The sequence below is a fragment of the Malurus melanocephalus genome, unplaced genomic scaffold (assembly GCF_030028575.1).
Source record: "Malurus melanocephalus ecotype Western Australia unplaced genomic scaffold, MMel_1.1 scaffold_22, whole genome shotgun sequence".
NCBI classification, from domain to species: domain Eukaryota; kingdom Metazoa; phylum Chordata; class Aves; order Passeriformes; family Maluridae; genus Malurus; species Malurus melanocephalus.
This window is the reverse complement of record NW_026623254.1, coordinates 2,231,545-2,259,497: the sequence shown is the minus strand read 5'-3', so window position 1 is coordinate 2,259,497 and position 27,953 is coordinate 2,231,545. Positions and strand designations below refer to the sequence as shown.

The 27,953-nt window shown below is 39.0% G+C and overlaps 1 protein-coding gene across 1 annotated transcript in view; it reads left to right on the top strand.

The window, feature by feature from the left end:
* CACNA1C (calcium voltage-gated channel subunit alpha1 C) overlaps positions 1-27,953 on the top strand; it is a 413,981-nt gene that overhangs the window by 252,952 nt on the left and 133,076 nt on the right. Inside the window, exons 8-9 of the mRNA XM_057390048.1 lie at positions 19,923-20,026; positions 25,988-26,160. Coding sequence (XP_057246031.1) covers positions 19,923-20,026; positions 25,988-26,160 — 277 coding nt within the window. The remainder of the gene's footprint in view (positions 1-19,922; positions 20,027-25,987; positions 26,161-27,953) is intronic.

Genomic DNA, 27,953 nt, shown 5'->3' with positions numbered 1-27,953 from the left:
AACTTGAATTAACTCAGCTTGCTAGGAGGTAAAATGGGGAGGGGAAGTTACCTGGTGCAATGAAATAAAATATAAATGTTGATTTTTCCACTGATATTTTAATTTTGAAAGATTGTAAATGGCTTATTGATTTGAAGATTTACAATGTACCTTGGTTGAGCAGGAAGTCATTGAAAGACCCTTTCTGCAGGAGTGAAACATCTCATACATCTCCAGATTACTGATGTAGAAATATTTATGACAGACAACCGTGTGCCCTACCCATGGCATTTATGTTAAAAAGGCACTGCATTGAACAGCTCATAGGTTTTATAAGAAAGGCCTCACAAATTCTGCCAGTACTCCTGATTATGACGTCTATCATTGAAGAATTTATTCTAATGCTGTTAGCTCTGATACTCATATCAATTGTGGTTGCATGTTTAGCCAAAACACAGTATCTTTAATATAAATGGAGTCTCATCTTGTGCTGTACTGTAATTCTGCATATTTCAGCACCTTTGTGCCTTTTAATCCCTAAAGTATTGGGAAATTCATTGCAATACAYTTATATTATAGGAGTTAACATTAGGTTTAGCTTTCACCGGTAAACCATAAGTATACATGTTTCTGGGTTCGGCTCTGGCCATCAGCTTTTACAGCAGTATGATATGATCCAGGACTTTCATTCACACACAACACAGTCCAGCCTGTATGAGGCTAACCCACACTCTCACCAGCTTGTAAGTCTGGCATGTCATGACGCTTGGTTCTCCAAGATGGTAGGGTGTGTTACAATGTGTGATGCGGTTTGATTTGAGAAGGCTCAAAACACACAAAAGGATAATGTGGACTGAGGCAGCTTGTGCTGTTAGTCCACATCAGCTTCTCTCTTAAACATGATCCTGAAGCTGCTTTCTACCCACCAGTGATTTAGAGTTTACAAGATTTCCCTTTGAAGATTTAGCTTATCTGCAAAGGATGGTCTCTATGTGGAACAGCTAGAAGTTGTCTCTATCTTAAGCTTAGATTAGAATAGTGACTCTAGCTTTCTTCTAATGCCTAAGATAAAAGGCAGAGATCAAACCACAAGGGCAGTCTGGGTCTCAGAGAAAAAAAAATGCTATTACTAGAAAAGAGGGTATAAATTAATAAAATAATGAAGAGCAGAAGTTAAAGTCAGAATAGAAATGGGGCAAAACTGCTCCACAGCTCAGCTATGGCTACATATACTATACCTGTCTTTTTACCACATTTAGCTCGCATTTCTCCATGCTGTGTGTGATTGAGAGGATTTATTTACGGGGAAAATGGGAGAGAGTAAACGATATCAGAAAAATACATGAAAATAGTTTTGGCTGTGTATGTCATTCAGTATTGTTGAAACCTCTYCACAAGTTATCATCAGTTTCTCCAGACATGTGCTATGAAAGACTCTTCCAATTCCCATTCTTTGGGCACATGTGTCATTTTCATGACTGGATATGAATCATGCTTAAATCATTATCAGTTATCTAATAAAAGGAGCCAAAATCATATACTCACTTCCAAATTATTTTCTACCATGACTGCAGCAGACAGTCTGATTTTCATGGTRTCCCTGCAGCAAACTGAGTTTTAGTTGTTTGGCATTCAGCCAGCTTTTTTTTCCCACTGATATCCTGAGCTGTTCTTTTTTTTTTCTTTAGAGACAGTATGGTGAACTCAGACCTAAAATTAATACAGATTKATAGTCATTATTTTTAAGGGCATGCATATAACGAGTTTTTTAGTTTATGGTATTGTGAGAATGCTTGCTTTGGAAAGAGAAATTTTTTTTATCGTCAGTCCCTAGTTTTTTCGAGACAAGACTACAAAAGATAAGAGTTAGCACTACAGAAAAAAAGGTCAGTAATTAAGGAGGAGGAAATTYAGTTCATAAAGAAGTTTCACCTATGTTTAAAGAACCATGAAATACAAAGTTTGAGTAAATACCTGAACACCTGAGCTGGCAGACATTCTTGGYTAAGCTGCTGGAAATAATCCTAAGAATACTATTGTCCCATATGACTTTTGTCTCTTTGTGTTATATTGACAAAGCAGACAAAATTCAGTTCTGATCAGTGTTTCCCATCTGGTAAGGGAGGTGTCTGAGGTGTGAGGTGTTTCCCTCTGCAGAGGGGTCTGTGCAATGCTGGGAACTGGTGTTGTTTGGGCACCTACTACAGGGCATGCCTAGGAGAAGTGCTATTGCTTTAATATTTATATATAGAAAGAGTCTCTAAATACTCACATTGTAATTTCATGTAATTTCCAACCATATCTATTGTGGTTTATACAGTAAGATTCAGAGTCTATGGCAAGGGCATTCTAGTAAAGATAGTAAAGAATAGAAATGATGCAACATTTCAATTTCTGAAGGAAGAATTTAAGAAAGTGAGGTAGGATACAAATATCTATCTTAAACTTTCTGTGAGCCACAGTTTCCTTAGTGYAGTCTGACTCGTACATAACTTTACTCCCTGGTCTTTGCATTTTTGGCTGAGGAAGAGTGGATTTTTCATAGACAGCCCATTGGGAGCTGCATCTCCATGGGGTGCAGAGGTAGGAGGCTATSCTCTTTGCAGCTCTGAAACATCTCCTGGAAGCACAATGAGGTCATGAAAATTAAAATTGCTTTATAAGGAAGTAAATCTGCACAGTTATTTAAAATAGAAATACAGAGTATGTTGTCCATTTTACACTGAAAGTACAGATTTAAAAAGAGTGTAAGAAAATTTTGTCTGCAGATCGGACAATATTTCAGAGAAAAATTTTAGGTGATGATTTTCATAGGTAATTCATTAAGCTTAACAACGTAAGCTAATGGGCTAATATTTAAAAGTGCTGAGCATTCAAAGTTCAAGCAGACTGTCAAGTTCTTAGCTCCTCTGCAATTCAGGGTAGATAACAAGGTTTGAATCTGGGGTCCTGCTSGGGTCAATGGCAAAATTCTCATTAATTTCAAAAGGTCAGGATCTTGCTTTTTATTTTACAAAATCTTGATCATCATGCTGTTGAGAGTTCCCACATGCAGTCATAGTGCAACATGAGGTCTTACAGATGACTAATCAGGGCCTTCATATCTACTGAGATTAGTTTTCCAAGGACATACATGTGGATGTAGGGAGTTTTCTTCGCTTCCTTCTTAAATCTGAAAATATGTGCCTGACCTAAAACTCAGCAGAACAACAKGTAAAGCTCTGGGCTGAATTACTTGGCTGGAGGTGTTGAGATGATGGAGCAATTCCCTTGCTTTGAACTTTTCTATAAGTGCTTCTCAATTATATCTTCTTATTTTCTGGAAAAAAAAAAAAAACCCAAAACAAAACAAAAAGAAAACCCACCCCAACTTTTGAAAGACACCTAGATCTCTGCATTCTTCTTAGTGAGAATGGAGGGGAGCTTAGCACATGACAGTATGTTGCCCTGAAAAATACAGTAGTCATTTCATGAAACCAATGCCTGTCCTGTGCCACAGTTTGCAAGGTTAAACCTGCATGTTTAAAAATTAGAAAGCTGTGTGACCTGTCACAAGCCATAGACTCCTAATCCGCTTAATAGCTCTTCAGATTTTAACTTCTGTTTCCTGCTTCTTTCTTSGTGCTTCCCAGTGCAGGCTTTTCACCTGTGTAGTGAAATCTGTCTCCTCTCTCATAGAGAACTGTTTCCCAGCCTGTGATCCACATCCTCACAAAAAGATAATCAGAGACAGGAAAGCAATAACCTTTTGTTCCCTAGAAGGACTTGGCATTGCTAAGATCAATACGCACTTTCCAATCTCTATCTCTCTCTTAGCAGATAAGACTTGTGAGTAGATTGGTTTCTTTTGAAATAGGAAAGAAAAACGTTAGGGAAAACGTTTCCACACGTATTATGTAAGGTAGGATAGTTACTTAAAAGGAGCCAAATTTTTAATGTGAAATAACTACATTGGACAGGRTGAAAATCTGTGCAATACAACCTTGTTGACTCTTCAGCGAAGAATTGATCTTTATTGAAGGGAGTGTTAAGTGTTTGTAGAAACACATCTCCTGTGCTGCCTCAGTCTTACTAGGTTTATTTTGTCCCATGCCAGGCAGCTTTGTCTCATGGGCAGTCAGTCCTTAGAACCATTTGAGTAGACAAGCCCCTCTTGTGGTATGTCACATTATTACTTTTCCTATGCTTTGTAGAAGGAGTTGAAGTTATTATTCTCAAATCTCTCCTTAATGTATGATCAGCCAGCATTAGCAGCTTGCTTGGTGCAGGCACCAAGACCCATTTCTGAAGACCCATCCCTCTTGGAAACTTCCAGCAGCAGTTGAAAATACAAATTGCAAATTGAATGATTTGGTATTTTGTAATCAGTCTCTGCTGCAATCCATTATTTTGTRTTGTCTTGTTGACTAAGGAGGAAAATTAATCTCCGTGTAGTTTATAACATAGTGTTAAAATATTTGTAGGCATTTGTTGTCTTCATTTAATCTTTTTTCCWATCTGAGGGGATTCAGTGCTTTCAACCTTCCCTAATGGATCTTCTTTTTAATTATTTTTAATCAGTTTGATACTGTCCTTCAGGGGAAGCTTCATTTCTGAGTTAAACACAATTCAGCCAGTGCCCTGTCTCTAGAAGGGTTTTCATCTTTGTGTGAAATGTGCTCTCTGCAGCTGGAGACCTGTGAAACTGCATGCAAATCTACCCACTGCAGCCTCAGTTTTATGTGCCTGGTCTCTCCACTGCCCTGCATATAAGCAATTGTACATATAAATGAAAACAGTGCAGAGAAATTCCAAAACACAGCCACGTGTTGTTGCAMTGGGCTGTTTACACTGCTGGGTAGTGGAGAACCTTGTCCCAAGTTGTTTTGCTTGCCCCTTACAGCTTGAATTCCAGGACTGAATAATTCTGCTTGATCTGCTTGAAGATAATTAATAATGAGCAACCTTGAGCCTGCCATCAGTTTTGGAGAATTGGCTTTCACCCATGTCATTTGGACAACACTTCAGAATACTTGGTTTGTCTCTGAAAATAACATGCAGTGCCTCCAGGAACAATTTACCTCAAGGCTCTAAGTGTAAACTAAAGAGTGTGGTATTATTATAGATGGACTAAGGCCAAGTCTGGATGAGATCCAGGGCACTAACCTGTCCCTGGAAGAGATAACCAAACTGGCACATAAGTTGACTTCCTCAGATTTAAAAAATCCTTGTTAGTCTTCTCCAATCCCTAGGCAAGAAAGTATGTTAATAGTCTAAAACAGTGCAGTAGAGCCACCACAGTGTAGTGAGAGACACAACATAGGGAGATTGAATCAGTGCTAACATTCAGGAGCATCACATCCCCATGGAGAGCAGAGACAAACATATGCAGATGCAGTGGGTTAAACGGGCTGTCCTGGAACTTCATTCCACCTCTCGTCTTTATGATCAAACTTTCAAGAGTCACTAAATCAGCTTGAAACAGGGGCTTACAGTCAYCCTTACAATTCCATCGTGAAATCAAAATTGAACAAATTGAACAACAGATGTAATTTGCTTTGCTGACAGCACTGACAGATCTTGTGAGCTTTTCACACATCCCTCCTCCAGCCTGTTGCAGCCAATGAGGAAGACTTGAGAAATTCAGAGATACTGCCATAAAGTGGAAGGCATTAAATGCAAAGCTGCAACCTCCAATTTTTGCCAGCTGTGTTTTTCCTTCTAACCCTTTATTCTTGCAGCACTTAAGCTTGAATTAGTAAGGCTTTCCACAAAAGAGAATGATCTGATTCTAAGAATATGTCTGTCTACATGTTTCCATGGTTTTTATTCTCCATCCACCTCCGCCCCTCCAAGAAAATGCTGGGTGTTTATTGTTGTGGGGTTGAGGTTTTTTAATCATCTTTTTGGCAGGGGTTTGCATGAATGTGAAAAATTTACAAAGAATGAGCAYGCAAGTGTGAGCAGCCCATCGCTGTGATTGCAGGTTATCTCCATCTGCTGTAATGGTGCTGGGTAAGGGCAGAGGGCCCACAGTTCAGAGCACTGAAGGGCCACAGCATTGAAAAAGCAGTTTCCTCATTTAATTTGCATAAATGCTGATCTCAGTCTGTTTTTTTCATTAACAACTGCACATTCAACTGTAATCATTGCTGTACCACTGACTTGAAAGTGAGTAACAGCAGTGACTTACTCGTTGGCACCTGCCATGAAAACCTGCTGCTGAACATTTGTTCAATACACTTGTTGTGTGAAATGAGRTTTTTATGAGCCCTTCAGAGCTCAACTTTGGACTTCTCAGCCCTCTTTCTCTATATGAAAAGAAACTCTCCATTAAAAATAAGCTTTTTTGGGTTGGTTATGGGAGGTGTTAATAGAGACCCTCTGCCCAGTGCTCCTGTGTGGAAAGGACCTTTTTRATAGCCCTGTCTTTCTGTTGCTATTTCACTTTTCCTTCCTCTTTTGTTCTTTAGATTGTATCCTAACTGCTGCTGTCTGATCACCACTGAGACCTTTCTTCTCTTTAATCTTTTGTCCCAGACCTATAGAATTAAGAGCTAAACTACTGGGACATTTGTACATGACTTAGGATTTTGAGTGCCACTCTTTGTGGCTGCACTGCTTGAGCCCTACCACCAGTTTTGTCAAGAAATGATGATTGATGCCTTCTGAAAAAATAATCAAGTTGTTCGCTGTGGACCCATATCCACTAGACAAATTCACAAATAACAGACAGGTTCATTATCTAGATCCCGGGAAAGAAAAAGACAAGGAAATATGCCCAAGGTCAGGACACAAGTCATGTCTTTAAAACTGTTTATTAAATTAACRTTTCTTTTGAGTTTAACTTGTTTCAACATCTTGCTTTTAAGACGAAGGGTGATACAACTAAAAGTTTACCAGTCTTACTGTGAATAATAAGTCATTCCTGCCTGCAGAGAGAATTGGTCCATTAATATTGGCTTTATTCACTAATTTCAGTGGGATTTCTGCCTGGGCAGGATTTGAGGACTCAGTATGATGAGTGGTCATGCCATCATAATAAGCATATAGTTTTCCTGCACCCATGTCCCATTTGTAACTCCAATCCTCTGAACTGCACTCAGATTGGAGACCTAAAAACAACAGTGGGCACATCTTCTGAAAGATACAAAGAGAAAAGAGGTAGAAAATTAAGAGTTTAGAACTCAGTCAGAAGAATCGGTCTTCCTACTGGGAAGGACTTGTGGATTCTGATTGGATGAGAGGCTGGATATGACCTGGCAGTGTGCACTCACAGCTCAGAGATCCAACCATACCTGGGCTGCATCCAAAGCACTGTGGGCAGCAGGGGATTCTGCCCATCTGCTCTGGGGAGACCCCAGCTGCAGTGCTGCATCCAGCTCTGRGRTGCCCAGCACAGGAAGGACATGATGCTGTTGGATTGAGTGCAGAGGAGGGTCATGAAGATGATCAGAGGGCTGGAGGACCTCTCCTATGAGGAAATTGTGTCATCCTGTGAAAGGCTGAGAGAGTCGGGGTTGCTCAGCCTGGAGAAGAGAAAGCTCCAGGGAGACCTAAAGGGGTACTGGGTACCCCTGGGGAAGCTGGAGAGGCACTTTCTATAAGGACATGGAGTGATTGGATAAGGGGTAATGAACTAAAACTGAAAGTGGGCAGATTTGATCAAATATCAGGAAGAAAATGTTTACAAGGAGGGTGGTGAAACGCTGGCATGGGTTACTCGAAGATGTGGTGGATGCTCRTCCCTGGAAACATTGAAGGTCGGATTGCCCAGAGACATGGTGGATGTTCCATCCCTGGAAACACTGGAGGTCAGGTTGGACAGGGCTCTGAGCCCTGATCTAGTGGAGAATGTCCCTTCTCATTTCAGTGGGTTGGACTAGACGTCCTTTAAAGGGCCTTTCAAAACCAAACTATTCTATGACTACCATAAAGCATCCACTCTGTTGACTTTAAAAGCATATCTGGAACAAATCTGTCAGGACATTATTCTGATCTTGCCTGCGTGTTGTTGCTTATTAGAAAAGGAGAAGGGGCAGTCTTGTCTGTCAGTAATGCAGTTGCAGCTTATTCAGGCTCTTTCTAATTTCTCCAGAAAACCTCTAGTGCTTTTACARTCTCTGAGTGGCCAGTGTGCTTATCAGATTAAGGTTTATTATCTGTGTGCTATGAATTCTAGATATTGTACTTTTTTTTTTTTAGCATTTTAAAGGTGATTTCACAACTGGAAATGGTATTAATTTTCTAAAATATAGAGTTTTCCTAGGATTCCTAGATTGGAATGCAGAAGAACTTGGGATATACTAATCAAGTGCAAAAAAAAAAATTACAGTCTTGCCTTCACTTATTACAGAAGGTAGTGATTATCTACATTTTACAGTACTATTTTTCATAGTCTTTATTTTTAAGGACTTAATTGACTATGGAAATCAATGAATAGTATGTGCTTGTATATTCCTGTGCATGCAGCAATCAGTACTGTTCTGATATGGTTGTGGAAGAATTTGCTATCAGTCTACACTGAAAAAAAATAGAAGCATTTATAAAACAGCAATACAGTAATACAGGCAGAAAATCCTTTCTGGATAATCAGCCATGCAAATGTAAATACAAAATAAACAGAGACAGGAAGGGATAGCCCAGAATTCTAAGATGAAATGAAATTTTTAGATTTGGAAACCCACCATCACAGGGGATATTTTTATGCTTGAATTGAGCACTTTATTCTTTTGGAGTGAATTTCCAAAGACTTTAAARGATGAAAATGTTTTCAAATGACTGAATAGCAGTAAGAGGTGGAAATGCTGCAGTTCCTATAATGAAAAAAACTATGGCTAAATAGCCTTTGGGCTCTCAGATTACTTTTTCAAAGCCCAACCTTTTCCTTTTAAAGAGAAAAAAAAAAGTTGTACGTGCTTACGTGGGAATAACACAACTCATGTAAAGCTCTGTGACTTTTATCTYTGCAGGTCTGAATTCAAATCCTGATTAAGTCACACAAACCTAAACCATTTTTTGGAGGTCACTACGTGGCATTTCTGTAAATTTCAAAGTCACTCAACAAACACTCATGTGAGAGAATGGGGAGCTTTCATGGGTCTTCATGACCCCTCTACAGCAGGTGGATTGATCGCATGAACCTCCTCTAAGCAGATTTACTGTTCAGGAACCAAGAAGAGCAGAGTACTAAACAGGCCAAAGTAATGTCTCTGTTGAAGYTGAGTACAGAAGAGGTCAGGAAAATGGTCTGTCAGCCATTTTATGTCACAAGCAGAATGGATCCAGAGCAAGGGCTGCCATAGCAGACTTCAGGGTGTGTTTGTGGAAAGACCTGAAGACCTGCTCAGTCTTTAAGACTCAGTCTTTAAGACCTTGCTTCTTTAAGAGCCCTGCCTGGGTCAGTGTATGGCCTGTTCTTTCCCCACAGACAGCTTCAGAGCCCACAGAGAGTGACCTGAGCCACCACTGACAAAGAACCAASTAACTTTTGAGGGAGCAGTTTAGAGGAAATTTTTTATATCCTCAAAGTGCAGCAGTTTCAGCACACTCTAGAATGTAAGTTGCTTTATCACTTGGCAGTAATTGAATTTCAATATTTCACTTTTGGTTAACATGTTCCATGTTAAACTGAATTGAAATACATTTTTTTTTCTCTTTTACATATTAAGCCTGGAGAAAGTCAGTGAGGTGGCAAAGCAAGAGTTTTATTGGAGCTCAGAATTTTTCTTTGATGTAAGGATTTCTTGCTGGGTAACTGATGTTTTTAGTGGGAGTTCAGAATCCCTGTATTGGCAAACAAGCTGCAGAGATATGAAGCACCCTCCAGTTTTCACAGAAAAACAGAGAAGTTCCTGAAGAGAGCACAAAGAGTACAGGTGGGATGGGAGGATTTGGAAATGGTAGTTCCTGATTATTTTTATTTCCCCTTCCCTAGCTGACAAGAGGAATTTCCCTGGGGTGGTTGTATTAACAAAATCTAATATGCTGAAATTTTGTCAGCAAAATCCACTCTTCAGATAGCTGATTTGCCATGATAATGCATGTCCCTTTGGAACACTGCTAATGTAAGTTACTTATGTAAGTGCTAACGAAAGTTGCAACTTTGTGAAAACAAAAGCCAGTAACGCAGCTGGGGATTTTAAGTCAAGGGAGAGCCTAACTTTTTTTTTCATCTATTTTGAAAAGTGTGAAGTTAAATGGCCTTTGCCATCTGTTGAAGTTGTACAGTAAACTAGTGTGAAGGCCACTTGAAATTACAGATTTAACTAGGACACTTAGTAACGCTCAGTATTTCCCCTCTAGTGGTGAGCATGCTGTTGGTGCTAGGTTTAGAGGCCTTTTCCTACCTTAATGGTTCTATGAATCTCTCCATCTCCAACAAGCACAAACTGCTGTGCTGGAGAAGTATGGGATCAGGAAGCATTTTCAACAGAAATGACTTGCAGTGGAAAACAGTTCAGCTCAATCACTGTGTGCCACAGACATTTTGACCTGCTGGTATTTGAATGCAAGCTGTAATTCTCTTCCTTACCCTCAGACAGAGACYTTGCATTTTCCATAATAGCTGAGTCTGGTAAAGAACATCAGACTCTAAAAAACAATGTGCACCCAAGCCGAAAACAGATGAAATATGAATGTGGAGCTGTACTAACGAATGAACTAATGTTTTGGAGTTCAGTGCTTATATACCGAGAGTTAAAAAACACAGTGGAATGACTCAGTGACAACATGCAGTCAGTATCAGTCATCTGGGATTAGATAGTTGAAAGTTTGGTCTTTTTCTATGTTTCTCTGACTTCATACAGTCTTTGTCATCTGATAAAATGTGCATATCCTTGAAAAGGTGGGGCCTGTATTTAATGAGGGATGAAAATGTGATTCAGTACTGCTATAAAAAATTAGCTCGGCAAATTCTGTTGGTAGAAATACGCTTCCCTCAAACTGTATGCAACTAAAGCAAATACAGCTTGCTCCAAGTAACAGCAAAATGACATTCCTGTATAACTGTATAAAGAAGCTCATATGAGCTATTTTACATGTTTTTGCTTTGCCATCAAGCAGATGACCTGGTTCTCAAGCAAAGCTGATCTCAGCTCCAGCCTTGCTCTTGTACAAGTAACAGCAGCCTGGCAGGACTCTCCTGCAGGACTCCTGCCTTTGCGCAGTCTCTCAAGAAGCTCAAGCCAGTCAAGACGTATCTTTGGCAGTAGTGTGTTCTTTCTTGAGCTGGAGATTGAGCCACAGCACTGCTTCGACTTCTGTGCAGTGCTTTGTGAGAGGTCAATTCTGGAGACTCCACCCTCTTGTCAGAAAGTTCAGGCAGCATAGAAATGAACTATAGCTATACCAAAAGCTTTTTATTTAATTCCTTTTAAAACCAGGAATTATGGTTCACCTGGATCAGAGCAGGTGTACTTGAGTGAGGACTTTCATAGCAGATTCAACATAGTCTTTGTTAGGAGAGGTGAAGAAGGAACCTCTGCAGACTCCATGTTCTCAATCTGTGTGCCACCTTCCCCTTTCCTCTCCTGGACTCATCTTCCATTGCTGCAGTTTCTTTGATTCTCTGTTGCAAATTAATCTTGRTGTTTCTGTTGTCCTCATCAAGGCACTACTGTCTCAGTTAGTGGCTCCATTTAGCTCCTGCAGAGAATTCTGTACAAATTGCCAATGTTTCTGCCTCAGAATGGAATTTTAATTTGCTCTTTCCATCACTGCATAGTATACAGAACTCTCTATACAATTGGGGAACCAAGCTACACATAGGAGTTCTCTTATTTTTCCTACTGCCCACATATGATGAATCTTGCCTACATTATTCATTTTTATCCTACAGTGACTGTATAGCAGAATGATCTGTCTCAAGCATTCTCTGCCCAGGTTCATAATGCCTATGCCCTTGTCTTCACCCAGATCTGTCTTGTCTTTCTCATGAAGACACTGAAAAAAGCTTTATAGATGTTTATATGTACCCAGAGAATGTACACACAGAATTTGTAAAATTCCATAATTGAGATAACTCAGTAAGCAGAGTCTTTAAAATAAGAGCTTGGAGAAAACAACTCAGCTTAAAATTTCCTTTTGCCTTCTGTACTACAAAATGAAAGATATGTCGTAGTCAAAACAGGATCAGCTGATCAAGTGCTGCTTGTTCCTTTGACTGTCATCTGTTCCGACTGAAGCTGGATTGAACTGTCTGGTCTCTCCTTTGTAGTGATCTGATAGCAACAGCTACCAAATGTGGGCTGTTTAGAAACGGTCTTACGGAATGACTGTGGCTTAGAGTCCTTTAACACTAATTTAGGGTGTTGATGCTTCGAAAGAATGTCTACCCAGACTAAGAGCAAAGGCATCTGGAGACCTTAGCCTATATTTTAAGCCATTGYTCCTAAGTCCATAAAAGTAAGTCTTGTTTCATTTGGTTTTTATATTTTTGCTTGTTTGGAGGTTTTTGTTAATTTTTTTTTTTACACAAATCTCTCCCTTTGCCTTGAGTGAGCTCTGAGACATTACATTGCCACTCCTTTTCACATGTCTTAAAGATACAGAACATCTGAAAGACTATTCCAGGTCGACAAGATGATAATACTTTCCATGATGCAGTAGAATTTGTAGACTGAAATGCTTAAATGCTTTTGTCTTTTTTGAGTCATTATGTACATTAAGCCTCAATTTTTTCCAAGGAATTTCTGAAAATAAGCTCCTAACCATACATTCCTCCCGGTCCTGTGCCCCAGCCTATTCAAGCAAAGCACTTGTCCATATCAGCTCATTTCCATTGGTAACAATAATATTGACCATTGCCCTCAGTGGAATTATTCATATGCCTTAAATTATGCACATACATGATTGCTGGGTTAACAACCAACCAAGCAAAGACAACTAATTAGATTTTAAATAATGAAGGATCTGYGAGATGGAATCTGCATCCTTATTGTAATTATGAACTGTCTAAATCCACTTTTAAGGATATCTGCTGGGTCATAGGAAATATGATCCTTTCCTTGCTCCTTTTGTGAATGRTGAAGTCAGATGGATATATGTTCTCTGTGTAGACTTACTGAGATATATGTGGAGGGCAATCAGGAATTTATCAAGTAAAGTATGTGTTTTTTCACATCTCTATTGACATGATATGGAGCAACTTCACGCCATTTAGGCTTCAAACAAATCAACATATTCCAGATATGTAGGATTTCAGATGCAAACAAACAATCTCATAGTTTGCCCCAGAGGTTGGGAAAAGTGCTTATTGAGTCTATCATACAGGGAAAGTCAATTTTAATACTGTGTCCCTTGTAACACTACCTTTACTTCTATGTCACCTCATTGATACCTTTCTGGAGCTTCTTTTAAGCATTTATAGTTTTGTAAAGCAGTTAGAAATTGTGAATAATAATGAGCAACTTCATTGTTAAAAKCAGTGAGGTTTACAATACATTTAAAGTAGCATCTTTACTATAATTATCGTAAGTATWACATAAAAATACCCCAATATAACATAAGCGGTGTATGGTTTAGAGATCAGATAAAACCGAAATGTGCAGGATTCATTGTCAGAGCTAACTACACTAAATTTCTGCATATTTAGTAATTGCTTGATTTGTGTCACAGTCTCAATAGTCACAATTCTTTTATCCACCTACAAATTGTTTAAGATCATGACCAAATAGGACAATTCCCAGATGTCTCATATCTGTGAGGAGAAGCTGAGAGAAAGACAGTAGTCAATCCTTCTTRTCACAAGTCCTCTGGACTACTACCAAGAGCTTTCAAGGCAAAGACTCAAAGTAGTGTAGAAACAAGGGTTCTTAAGCCCAAAGCAGCTCTGCAACTGAGAAGTTAACCAGAAACCATTGTTTTGTTGAGCAAAATTTCTTTTTTGTTTGCAGAACARCGTCAAAATCCTGCTGTCACCAGTTTCAGTTGTTAGTTGGATGTTCTTAGGAGCTGGCAGGAATATAATTTTTCTCATTTGAGATGAATATTTTGTTCTTCATCTGCTTCTGCTGATGCAATATATCTAGCATGAGGAAAAGTAGACCTTTCAAAGTTTGACTTCTTTACTGGGCAGATATATACAATCACTTTGTAGGAAATTCACCTACCTTAGTTGTTTCTGAAGGATCACATGAATTTATGACATCTTTTTTGTTCCCTGACTGTACGAGTGCAAATGATTTGAGTTAGTGAAGTTTCAGAAACAAAGCAAAGCTTTAATGCTATGAAGGCAGTGTGAAGATACAATGCCAGCCAAAGAAAAYGGTATAAAAGTAGGAGTACTCTTCTTCCTAGTCCATATAACCCTTGTTTGAGATGCAGGGTTTACCTACTGTCTACGATACAGACATTTTTTTCTTTAATATTGTCAACTCTGCCATAGCTGGAAAGGGTAAAGTTCTATCCTTTGTTTATTATAATTGGTGTTATACCCAAGTTCTGACAGAAAAGTAYAGCAGAGAACATTTTTCCCTTACATTGCAAAGCACTGCATCATCCTGTTAAAAATAAAAGTGTTTCTAGTATTGTTTAGGCAGAGTTTAAAGTTTTAGTTCCATGAACGTATATGTAAATGAAATGCTTTCACTCAAGTATTCATAGGAAGAGAAGAAAAGAGGAGGTAAAAAAGGAAAATCAATGTTTCAATCAAAACCTCTTTACTTTGTAATTGATCAATGATAAATMTGCAAATCTCACATCAATATCTGCATGGTCCTTTATGTGTCCCCTGGGCTTTGCCTGCCAGTAGCCTACCACATGTTCTTTGATCTGTGCTGAGGAAATTACTTCTACACGTCCCTAAAGTTTTATAAAGGTGCTTAAGTGCTGTTCCTGAAAGAGATGGTTTTTTAAATAAAGGCTTCAGGCAGGAAGATGTATTTAGTGACAGTTAAGCATTATCTCTTCCTTCTTTTGTCTGCTGCTCCTAATACTCTCCAGTTTTAGATTGTTACAAGAAAGACTCTGTTTCAGCTAGAGATCTTGCTACTGGCCATTACCTTTACTTTTGACTAAGTTGTTTTCTGAGGCAGTAAATTCCACAGATATGCTACAGAAAATAGCATTTCTACATAAAATTTACAAATTTGCTGCCCTTTAATTTTATTAAATACGATGCTCCTCTAAATGATTGTTACTCTGTGAAAGGTTATATAATTCATTATAGAATGCTACACTTCATTATAGAACACTTGTTGCACTTGCATTTAAAAACTGTTATCACAACATTCTATAGTCATTAGAAACCAATTAGCAATTTAYTCAAGGAATAGAAGCCTAGCCAAGGTGCCCTAACTTACTTTCCATTAAGCTGCAGCTCTCCAGTATTGTGCACTGAAGAAGGCAGGTTTCTTCCTTTTTTCTTCAGCTTGCTACTTTCTAGTGACAGCTGCCCTTTTCTGATGGATTGAACTTTTCTTGTAACTCTCTGTTATTTTTGAAAGACATTTACCACAAAGTGTCAGGGTGTGAGAATGTGAATGGTAAAGTCAGCAGAATTTAGTGAATTGTGTCTACCTCTCCCATTAAGTGACTGAAAGCCTGTGCTTGGTGATGCTCAACCTCTATGTTAATAGATCATATGCCTCTAACATTGTCTTTGAACTATGGTGCCTGTGTAAGGAATGAGATACCTGCAAATGTGCCAGACTATTATCCCTGGGAAAGAAAAAGAAAAATACTAAACAAGTAATGCATGAATATCTCCTGTGGCCTTACCAATGCATCTTCACCTGTGTCTTCTGAAGAACCGRAAGGCACAAAGATCTGTTAAGAAAGACACTTTTATTCCTTAGCCCCTATCTTGCTGTTGATAATAATTGTGATCAGCCGAATACAGAATTAAAAATTCTTATGTTATTTCTAGATGATTACTTGTATCATTGAGAGAAAAGCCTTTGYTGAAATGCTATAGGCATGGTAGCAATTAAGGATTTTAGGCAAAGAAAGCGCTTCCAACAGACTGCATATATGCTGAAGTTACCTTTTTCTCATGAAACTGAGTGGTTACTTTGASAGTACCCAGTGAGGCAAGGTAGTTCCCCCCTTTGCAGATTGGAAAGCTGAAGGATAATGAGCCAAAGTAACGTCCCCACAGTGCCAGAGAGGGTATGTAGGAAATAATAATGAGAAGGAATCCTTATCTTCAAGATCTCTGTGAGAAGATGCATGAATGCTCTGAAATGTGCCAACTTTCTCGCTGTTGAGAATAGTGACATCTAAATGTTGAGATGTGAGCTGTGAAAGGTCTTTTGACTCAGAAAGCAGAATTGTTTCCATAAATGACAATCTGCAGATTCCCGCTGACCCTCCAGCTGACTTAACAGTTGTTACATATGTGCTCAAGTTGTCCTCAGGTTGCAATCACCTGGACTGAAAGTTATATTCAGACCCACACTGGTTGATATGATAGTCTTATTTCAGAACTGTGAATTTAGAAGATGATCCACCTTTTCTGCTGGGATTCCTAGGGTTAGTAGTAAGTATTCTGGGAGAAGTGTTCCACTCAGGCACCAGAAAACTGAACTGTGTASCAGGAGCTGCTCATCCTAGAGAGGTAACCTATAACTTAGCCATTTCCTGTTCACTGGGGGCAACACTACAAAATGTRTTTTGCAGATCTTGTTTTCTGCACACAGTAGGGTGCAAATGGTAACACTCCTTCTGGCCTTGCTGTTGTGTTCTGAGTAAGTCTATTCCTATTTTCCACCCCAGCTTTCTCCAAACAACCTGTTTCTCTGCACATCTCCTGCAGTTGTTTTTCAGGATCAAGCAGTAAGCTCACAGCATCACTGTTCCATTATTAAAGGGAGGTTTTAACATAATTTACCAAATACTTAATGTTATATGATCATATAACGTACATTCCTACCACCTGTGGGTCAGTCCCATAGTGTATGGAATAATCTCACCTGATATTAAGAAAAAAGACCTGAGAGCATCAAACATRGAGTTTAGCAACAGAGATGGACTCAGCTGTCTGCCAATACAGTTTCTCWATGCTTGAAAAGCTCTTGCTGTCTCTGCCCCTCAGCTTCTCTGTTACKTGTATTACTGAGCAATAAAAAGGAGATGAAAAGCTGACCTCTGAAATTTTTAGTCTGAGAAGTCCCAAATGCTCTGTTGTACCAGAATGCAGGTCTGTTTTACAGGACTAATTTGTGCTGATGCTAGCTGGTACAATTGTTATGCAATTGTGCAGGCATTGGGAATTACAGAGTACACTATATTCTAGTTATATCCTTTACCAGGACATGCTGGAATATTCTTGCTGTCTGGAAATTTCTCCATGCCAGGGAAGTTTTGTACTTCTCTGAGTACCCTGATGTCCCTCTGTACCTGGCAGCCTGGCATTTGCTCTTTAGGATTCGCTTGTGCCACAGCTCAGAGAAGTTCTGCTTTTCCAGCTGACTTTCCCAGCTGACAGAAAAATCCCAGAAATGATGAGACATAAATACCATACAGCTGAGGCTTTTTTATCACCATCTATCATAATTAGAGGGATGTCAATTCTTCATTTTGCCCACAGTGGTAAATTTTTACAGCAGTTTTTCACAGTCATCCATACTCATTGTTTGTGCAGATTGCTTTTTATAGATATTGGTGTTCTTTGTAGAAGAGAGAGGGTGTTAAGTCTCATTTCTTTACTTAATTCCAGCTTGGGCAGTTACATTTTGCCTGCCTAATTTCCCAGCTGGGATCTCAGGTGAATATTTGCTTCCATCTTTATACTCCATGAAGCTTTGTTCTCATTAARGCCCTGATGTGCAGTAGACACCACGGGTGTCTACTTTATGGTCACGTGGGGTGAAATGTGGCTTGCAAGCATAAAGAATAATTAGTATGATTTATAAACTAACTGGAAAATTCTGCAAAACTATAAAAGGGAAGATGTTTAATATGCTTAGGGAATGTTAGCAGCTCAGCTACTCTTCTGCCCACCACATGTATTTATCCTATGAGGAAGGAGCTGATGAACTATTTTCACAGAGGCAGATTGTGAGTGTATTTTTTAATGATTCTACTTCAGTTCAGTCACAGCTGAAGGAGCCCTGAGATGGAGTTCTGGATGGGTCCATTGACTGTGGACTATTGTCAGACAAGAACTTTAGAGACTCTGCTTTGGAAGTAAAATGGATAATGGACTTCAATCCACAAAGAACTGATTGTGTTAGTGTTACTCTCCTGCCTTGTCTTACTGACGTCCAAAATTCCTTTCCTGAATGTTACAAATCTTGAGTGAGATCACCTCCCCTGAAGTGTGTTTGGCTGCCCATATATGGAAGGATATTTCTTCTGTGATTCCAACAAATATTTAGGTTGCAAAGCAATAAGCRTTCTCCTGGAAAGAGAAGACAACATGAAATTTTCAAAAGAATGGAAAACAAAGGAATGTAGATTGCTTTATGCTTTTAGCTACTTTAAAGTCTGCAATTTATGTTCATAAATCAATTTAGTGCTCCTGAAAATGTTAACCACCATCTGTTTCTTTAATGATGCTATGTCTGGATCCAAAGATAAGTGTTTATGAAGGGTRAAGAAGGGACTCTGGTATTTTTGATACCATTATGAAAGTGAGATTCTATTAAAGTATTCAGCAACTTTATAAAATTTTGAATTTTGAAAGAGACTTCAAGATAAAATAGTGTTTATATACTAGATGCTTTTAGAAGATATAGAAGCTCTTATTACATGCTAGAATTGAACCTTAGATAGTACAGATTCTGATGCTAAAATAAGTCTCTTTGCTTCATGTGCAGATGCTTGTAGTAATGTGAAATCGATGTCATTCTGTTCACAATCTCAAATTCTCTTAGTATTCAGTTGGGTAGGAATCGCGTTTTGATAAGTGAATCATCCTTCAAGAGAAGGGAAGGAAGTTTGTGAGGAAGCTTTAGAAAACACTTGCCCAGGTCATAATATGGTAGGCCTTGAAAWGATCTGCCTCGAAAGAACAAAGCTACTGCCCTCACTGTGGTAAACTGTGAAGATTCCCAGAGCATTGCCAGGGAAAGATCAGTATTTRCTCCCAGTTCCCACCTGCTCCTCTCTGAGGTACTGATGCTACRCATGGGAAGTAAATGTGATCTGACAATACACCGTGGCAATGCCTACAATAACCTAGCAATATTTTCCCTGGCAGCAGAAGGTCATTTGTGTGAGCAGTTTGGAAGCATGMAGAAGTTTAGAAGTCATGGAATAGACCCTTCATGTTGCTATAAGTAAAATCCAAAAAGTAAGCCACAATTTTGAGCATCCAARGAAGTGCCAATATGATTATATCACACATGATTATATCTTAGGCTGTATTAATCACTGACTGTGAGGAAATAGATGAAAAAAACAATCAAAGAAACACTTGGTATGATTATGTATAAACCAGAGCACAGGCTCTGTTTACAAACCTTTCCATCTGTTCCTTTGCCTAATCATTTCTGCTTTCCCTCTCTGTCTTCTAACTTTCCTTCGTCTTTCCAGATGCAGGACGCTATGGGCTATGAGTTACCGTGGGTGTATTTTGTCAGTCTGGTCATCTTTGGATCCTTTTTCGTTCTAAATCTGGTTCTTGGTGTGTTGAGCGGGTAAGCTGACAGTTTTGGTGTCCTTTTTCCAATGCTACAGGGCAAGACTCCATAATAAGGGTTCTTCCCTGTCACCAGGATACTTTCGGAGGGATTAAAAAACTGAATCCAAGGAAGCTTCACATCAGCTGTGAAATACTTTGACAAAATGTTCAAATATTGCAAATAACCATACAGGTAACAAAAGCGGTATTATTCTCTGACAGAGAAATTCAACCTCAGGGCCTTCACTTCAAAATTGTTTATGTCAACCTGTCATAAATTTCCAGAAAATTGGCTATTGAAGAATGTTACTGCTGGTGACTTGGGATCTCTTTGGCTGGAGCCTTGCAGTGCTCAGAATCTGAGCTTGTCTCACTAATTATCATTCCACTCTTCCAGGTCAATGATGCCATAGGAAGGGACTGGCCCTGGATCTATTTTGTTACACTAATCATCATAGGGTCATTTTTTGTACTTAACTTGGTTCTCGGTGTACTTAGCGGGTAAGCAGTACCAGGAAAATGTTTTATTATTGTTTATTTTTAAAAATTTGTATTTCTATTCCTACTCTCTGGTTCCCAAAACAATGGTCAGTGGCGGGTTGATCTCAAGAACTGTAAGAGAAAGCCTAGGCTATTGCTGTGCCAACAGCAAAACACAGCATTCCTAATATCATGGAATGAGCCTCTTGACTAACTCAGAGGAATATAAGAGAATTTTTGGTCTGTAACATATTTCTCAACCTACCTGTACTCTGTGGGAAGAGGACAGCACTATGGTCCCCTGTGGGCAAAGCAATCCATTCACTATGAAAGGGGATTATAGTAGAATTTCAGGAAGAGTCAGGAGGACAGAAGGAAGAATGGGAACATGAGACAAATCCCTTCCCATCTGTAGGATGAGATTCTTGACAAATTATGTCTTCTCACAGGAGAAATTTTCACATTGTTTAGTATAACAAAAATACAGCCTACCAGGAGACTATTTTCCCTGGAGAGATTCTTGGGTACGTTTCTCCTCCAGTAAACCCATCTTCTCTATTGTGCAGATTACAAGCCTGGCATGATGCAGGGGGAAAAGATCAATTTCCCTCTGACCTTTTCCAAGGATGAACAGAGAAGCAGGAGAAGTCCTTTTAGTGTTTGAGCATTCTTAAGACATCCAGACATTTAGCTGTATTCCAGTTCTGCAGTATCTTGCTGCAAAGCATCATTTTAGTAGCTTTGATTAAAAACAATGGGTATTGTCCCCAGTAGTTATAAACTTATTGCCCCTGGGGAGCCACATAATTAGAGGAATCAAGCCAGCAAACATTCCTTGCAAAATTAAAAAAAAAAAAATCTCTTAGGATTAGGCTTCTAATTCCATATTTGGGCATGACTGGGGGCCTACAACTATTCTATGTACATGGATAAATATGGTATGAAGTCTTTTATGTGTCCTCTTTTCTTTGTTTCTAATATCTTGCCTCCTTTGATGAGTTCCAAATGAGTTTAATTAGGGCCTGTACCTGTTGCCTGAGTAGGCAGCCCTGAAGTCTCCTGTCTTTTTGATCAAAAGAGAGGGAAAATGACTTCTGAGCAGGAGAGAGGACTTGATGCCTCATAAAAATTATGTCCTCGGTACATGGGCCAACAACACTGGAAGGGCAGTAGTGGGATCAGGGAAAAATATCCACCATTAGCTACCTGACAAAGMGACAGGTAATAGAAGTTTGCAGGAGGTATTATTACTATCTTCATTCCTCCATTGAAGGAGACAAGCCACTACGCCAGCTGCTTCAAGGAGAAGGGTTTCCATGCAGTAATGGGAGCGAGGAAAAGTCCCCGGTAATGAAATGTTAGGCAATAGTCTGAGTTTGCATATCTGGAGAGTGATGTTCTGGGTACAATTTTGAAACATCAAAATGCTCCTCATTTCTCYAGGTGGATACTCTGCCCTGCAGGTAAGGATGTCAGCACTAGTGGAGGAGGATGACAGCTGACAGGGAAAGGGATCTGTTCTATCAGAGGTGCACTCAAGGACCATATAGGACAATTGTTACAGATTATATGGTATCTGATTGGATAAAAAGTACCTGTGAGCCCAGCCATGAGGAGTGCTTAGTATTGACACACTGCTGATTAAATTTACTTGCACTTGGATTTGTACCTGTGCAATAATTAACAATTTAATTTCCTGTTCCTTTCATTTTCAACTCAAGAAAGTATTTTCTGCCATACTACAGCTAGACCACTGCAGTTAGTGGTAGGAGATGGAAACAGTCTGTAGAGGGAACTGAAATCAAAGATGAAGTTCACCTTGTTTAGGCTGTGAGTCACTCTTTCTGGCTGTCTTCACAGTGTTATGAAAGCTGCACCGTTTCTGCAAAAATTTCCCCCACTGGAGAAAAATAAAAAGAAACTTAAGAATTTGCATCCATGAAAAAAAAAACCACAGGAATTATGGGAAAAATGTTCCAAATTTTCTTTGGTCTAAATAAGCAGTTCTTAAACAATTAACTTTCTAAAGCAGTTCTAAATTCTGCTGAGTTACAAAGTGTCTTCACTTTGCAGATTCAGCTTTTTATCTCAGAGAATTGCTTTTGCTATTAGTCTGATCTATGTAGATGATCCACCTGTCTGTTCTAGATAAAAAGCAGCATTCTTGGTTATCTTTGAATATCCATTCTGATTTTTTTCCCATTTATCTATATCAGGGCCTCCAGCAGGCATGTTGTGTAGGTGGACTTTGCAAATGACAGATTCGTTTAGGGGGGTTTTAAATCACTTCTGAATACATTAGTGTAATTAATTGTACTCACAAAGACACCTTGATTGCACCTGCAGAATGAAATGCTGAATTCTGCTGAAAGAGCTCTTTTGCAATTAGTTTTTTCTCAGGTATGTCATCCATTCATGGTCCTGGTGAATTTAGCGATCACATACTAGGCTAAACAGCATGTCAGAACATTTATATGTAAAGCTGTAATCTCTTCCTGACTTGGCTGAGCACAATATAAAATTCATGTACTCCAAAGGAATATCCAGTCAGCAGATCACACAGTAGACCTCTCCAAGCCCAGGCAAAACACTTCCACATCATTGCTGTGAGCAGTGATTAGAAGTAGCTTGAGATCAGAGATGTTCACATCTATGTTACCTGTTTCAGTTAATTAGTGAGGGGAAAAAAATGGCASTGTGTGTTCAACCTTGAGACATCCACACCTAAGTATACAGAGTCACATTTGCTTTATATTTTCRTCCAAATCCCAGGACACAGGCCAAACAAGCAGTTGCCTAAGGCAAATGGAGGGCAGAAGAACAGATATTTCTTCTGCTTTGAGAGGATTCTGCAAAACACAGGCAGCTGCTTTTGATGCTTTTACTGCCAAGAAAGAGGTCAGAGCGAATAGGAGGCTGCCWGTGGTTGTAGCTCCTCCTTGAGCAGTTTTTGTGACCTTTCAAGTATTTTCCCTAGCCKTCTGTCCTCTCTTCCAACACTTCCCATTCCTTGGTGTGCTTCTCAGGGTGGATGAGATATGGAGCCTTGTGCTCCACTTGGAGTAGTAAGGAAGAGTTTTGAACTGTTAGAATTCTGCTGTTTTGCTCACTTTCCATCTCACCTTTAAATGTGAGAAATCATATCAGCAAGAATAACCTAAATTCTATCATCAGGATGAGAAAGAGAAATTTTCTTTTGAAAGAGCRCATGATGCGGAGCTGGGTGTTTATGACTTTGACCCACTCTAACCTCATGCAGAGAAAATATCTCTYTAGAATACTCTGCTCTTTGGTATTCCCATTGGCAGTCATTTCTATAATTTTCTGGGAGAAGTAAAGCTAAGTGAAACAAACTGAATTGTGGTAAAAACCATCAGATTCACTCACTGTTACACTGATGGTTTTGGGTTCACTGAAAAGGGACAGATTGCTTGCTAGTTYTGCAAGCCTTTGTTGACCTTATCCTGCCATGACAGTGCAGTCTTTTTTTGAGAAGACTACCTCTAGACTCAAGATGGGACTTCCATCAGAAAGCTTATTTGGTCCTTGGCCTCCCTGCTGGAGCTGCAAACAGTGACCATTTATTGCCAGCTGTGCTGGAGGCAGCAGTAATGTGTGCACCTGCCTGCAATATGCCCTGGGCTGAGGCCACCAGCTYCTTTCCCATGGGATAGAAAATGACCACTGATAGTGATTCTTGACTGAACTACATTTKCCCAAGTACGGGCTGCCATTCCACGTGGGAGGTGGTTTGAATTGCAGCAGCAATTTCCTGAGCCACCTGTTCTCAATGGTTTCATGTTAGTAGAGCATAGAAATTCAGACAATTTAAACCAGTTGTCTTCTTTGGAGAGTCATCTGAGATGTGGAGTATCATGTGTTTGGAATTGCAGGTCATTTACAAGAGGCAATCACAGTGTTTTCCATTGTGCTATAAAACTCTAGGTTCTGCCCATTTCAAAATTGGACCCATTTGTTTTACATTCTAAAATAAAACTTTATGAGCTAAAAATTGAAATACTGGAATTTGATTTATCAAACAGGCTTAATAATATATAGATTCATTCAGTTATTATTTGTTTGGAGTTAATTCATTAATTTAGATAAGGCACTGTAGCATACCCAGGGGAAAGGTGTTACTGAAGCACAAAATTGAGCTACCATTGATGGATTTTTTCCTAACATTCTTTGTACATTTTTYATTATTATTGTTGGGGTTGTTTGTGCCTTTTACATTGTAAATAGTAAAATATCACTCCCAGTATAAAAAAATTTCATTTTTCATTTTTTCCATGCCTTGAGGCTGAGTTTGGCCCCCGAGCTGACTRTGAACTTCAGGCCAGAAAAGCCAATGGTTCTCTTCCTCATTTCCACCTTCATTATCACACTTCATGGGAGGGGCTGAACCCTCAGCAATGTGACAGGGGTGCAGATCACACTGACATACTTTGTCATATATTTTGGCTGGAAATTAAGGGATCATCCTGCTTTGATCCTGCTGCAGTGCTGGTTTCATGCAYAGCTCTTAATACGGAAAACCTGATCCAAAACCTTTGAAGTTCATGGAARTCTTTCAGTGGATTTTGGTCCAGGCAGGAGGAAAGTACCTCACCATCACTGTTAAAAACCCACCTCCATCTCAGTTACTCGAGTAGCAGTCACATGGCACTCATTAACATTTTGGGTAGGATTGTCACTATCCTAGTATTATGCCACCAAAGTTAGTGGTAGGTTTCTTACATACTTTTGCAGGAGCAAACCTAAAACAAATTCTAAACAGGGAGTAGCATTTTTTAAAATCCATTCATTGCTGACGGTCTTCAGTAAGAGTAATGGATAATTCATTGAGGAGAATGGCTTTACCTCTCTTTTCTAGAAAGAGTGGACTGTATTATCTGCTGTGTGTGTCTTGTGTAGTGGTCTGCTTCAGCAGATCTAAGACTTAATGCTTAAGTACTCTTGGTCCAGCAATTTTCACAATCATTAAGCTTACTTTTTAAAATACAAGCGCTAAAACCTGGTTTAGAATCACATGAGTCTCTAAATAAGGGAGGTCAGCATTTCTTGAAAAAAAATATTGCTGTGTAGGTGTCTGAAAGAGGAGAAGAAACAGCACTGAGCCAAAAAGAAGGCAAAGCCAAGCATCCMGAAATTCTTGGAAAAACAGGAAATTCTTGTTCTTAGGCCCTGTTTTAAGTCTATATTCYCAAGAGCATTCTTTCATAAAACTCTCATCAAATGTCTTACCCTGTTCACTTTCTGGCAGAATCTATAAGTTTTGTCTACCCATAATTTATCATCCACCCAATGTGAGATTTGAAAACCACATTTCATGTCAGACAACAGCCTTGAATGCTGAAAGTCTTCAGTGAAACTTTGAGGTCTGAGTTTCTAATTGTATTTTCCTGTACTGTGGGTGAAATGGTCCATGATTAAATGTGTACAGAATTGTGAGTACCATTAATTACACTTAAACTAGCCCAATTTAATTGTGTTTATATATCTAATCTTAAACACAGATTGAAACCTGSCTAAGAATTAGAGTCACCATCTCACTCTCCAGATGTCAGATTATTGTCAAACAGTTCATYGTTAACCATTATTCATATAGACATTTGTGGATAGCTGTTGGAGAATATCAGTTGTTACAGAATGTTMGAAAATGTCTGGTATTGTACATTAAATTGTACATAAATGTTACATATGTGTTTTATTTGAATTTTCAATCAAATGTTGAGAATAAAAGTWTTAAAAAAGGTATTAAACTTTTCCAAAGTATTGATAGAAATGTGGGCACTCCAGCAGTTTTACATGTGTGTGTAGCAAAGATGTTCCCTATGTGTTTTTGTATTGAAAAAATAGAGACAGCTGGGTGTGCTGTACAGACTGAGGAGACTTTCTAGTGGAAATCAATCTAACCCATTGTTTTTCCATCTCTTCCTTCTTCCCACCCTTGTCCTGTCCCTCCCTCCCTCTTGCTAGGGAGTTTTCCAAAGAAAGAGAAAAGGCTAAGGCTCGAGGTGATTTCCAGAAGCTACGGGAAAAACAACAGCTAGAGGAGGATTTGAAAGGTTACTTAGATTGGATAACTCAAGCAGAAGATATTGATCCAGAAAATGAAGATGAAGGCATGGATGAGGAGAAGCCTCGAAACAGTAAGCAACTTTCTTCTCTCTCTTTTTCTTTCTCTCTCTCCTTGTCTGTCTCCCTCTGTGCTTTTAGCAAAAAGCCTGTGCCCATCTGCTGTAGTGCTGAGGTGGCTTAYAATGAAGAACAAGTTCTTCCTGAGATATGCACTATGCTTATACATGATTCCAATTTAATGCTTGTAAGAAACCATGGGAAGCAGAAATATTTGTACAATAACTGATATCCTGCAGATCCTCAGTGTTTTGTCTGTGATACTGGCATAAGATCCTGATATTAAACAGAAAATAAGGTCAATATTTGGTGTTAAAATCCACTACTGACAAAAGTTTTAAAATACAAGTGTCTGCTATTCATTTATTTAGTTGTAGGTTGGTGTAGCAGGCTGTTTACACATGGTTGGTTCCTTTGAAAGCAAGGGTTTCTTAGGGAAAGCGGTGCTACAGTATGGGAGAAGGGCCAAATCAACTCTGTTGTACATTAAGTGGGCCCATTGGTAACTCCATTGAAATCAGTGGATTTGTGTTTGCCTTTGCCAGGCTGGATTAAGCTCTCAGACATTTCTTCTAAGGGTGTCTTGTTGCTCTTTTCATGTGGAGTTGACAAGATGTTTATACAAAGAAAATTCACCAACAAACACTTATTAGAAATCCTGAAGGAGAGGGGGCCTGAAAAAAGCAGTGCTTCCCAACATTTCATTTCCTTTATTGAATCTTCTACCACCTTCTCATTTACCATCACAGGCTGTGTAACACTTCAAAAACACTTAGCAGTTTTCACTGCTGGTTGTGCACTTGGGAAATAGCAGACTTGGAATCTTTAGATARTCAGTGGACACTGGCTGTATTCTTGGCTTTCCTGATGGGAATGTGCATTGTCTTCATTTGATTTTGGAAGATAAGAAATGAAACATTGCCTTAGATATCATYCTTCCTACCAAACAATCAAAATCTATGGGATGATCCAGTCAGAAACATATATTCCAGTATTAGAAAGATTGTACATGGGAAAGTTGTGCCTTTCCTCTTCAGCAAGATTTTTAACAGATGTTCATGACATTTAGGGGATTAGTAAGCGCTATTGCTGCCAGAACAATGAAGATCTTTTAGGGAAAAAAAAAGGATCATTAACATCAGGTTATACCCATAATACTTAGGTATCTGGATTTGAAGGAGTCACTGTGGTGACTTGCTTAGATATTTCCCAAATCAGGTTATTTTGATTTTTATGCTGGTGTTTTCATGTAGCTTACTTTTCCAATTTAGCCTCAGTAACCATTCAGAAATAAWTTTTTTAATCATGGCCAAAATTTGCTGCTCTGTGGCAGACAATACATTAATAAATCTGATGTGAATTCATTGCACATGCTGTTGAGTGTGATCAATCCATATTTGAGCTAACAAGCTCCTTTTATGGATGGTGATATTAAGAACTGAAATATAACGTATCTTCAGCTTGCTTTCAGTTCTTCCTGTTCAATTTGATAATGTGAGTTTTGTAAGATGTGGTTTATCAAAACTAGTCCTCTCACATCTGAGTCAGAAAAACTGAGAAATAGAGACCCTTTCTTTAATGGTTTCAGCTGAAGATAATACCACAGAAAAGGTCCTGTAAGTGACAAGGCATTTTATTTGGGGTGAGGTTTATTTTTGGTGTGTTATCTCCTGTGTTGAATGTTTTGGCGTTCATGCCAGCAGTCAGTCACCAGTAGGGTTAAATTAAGGGAGAAAGATGGTATTAATTCTGCTCCAAAAACCATGTACAAAATAAACTCCAATGTAAGGGACAGATGGCATAGTTG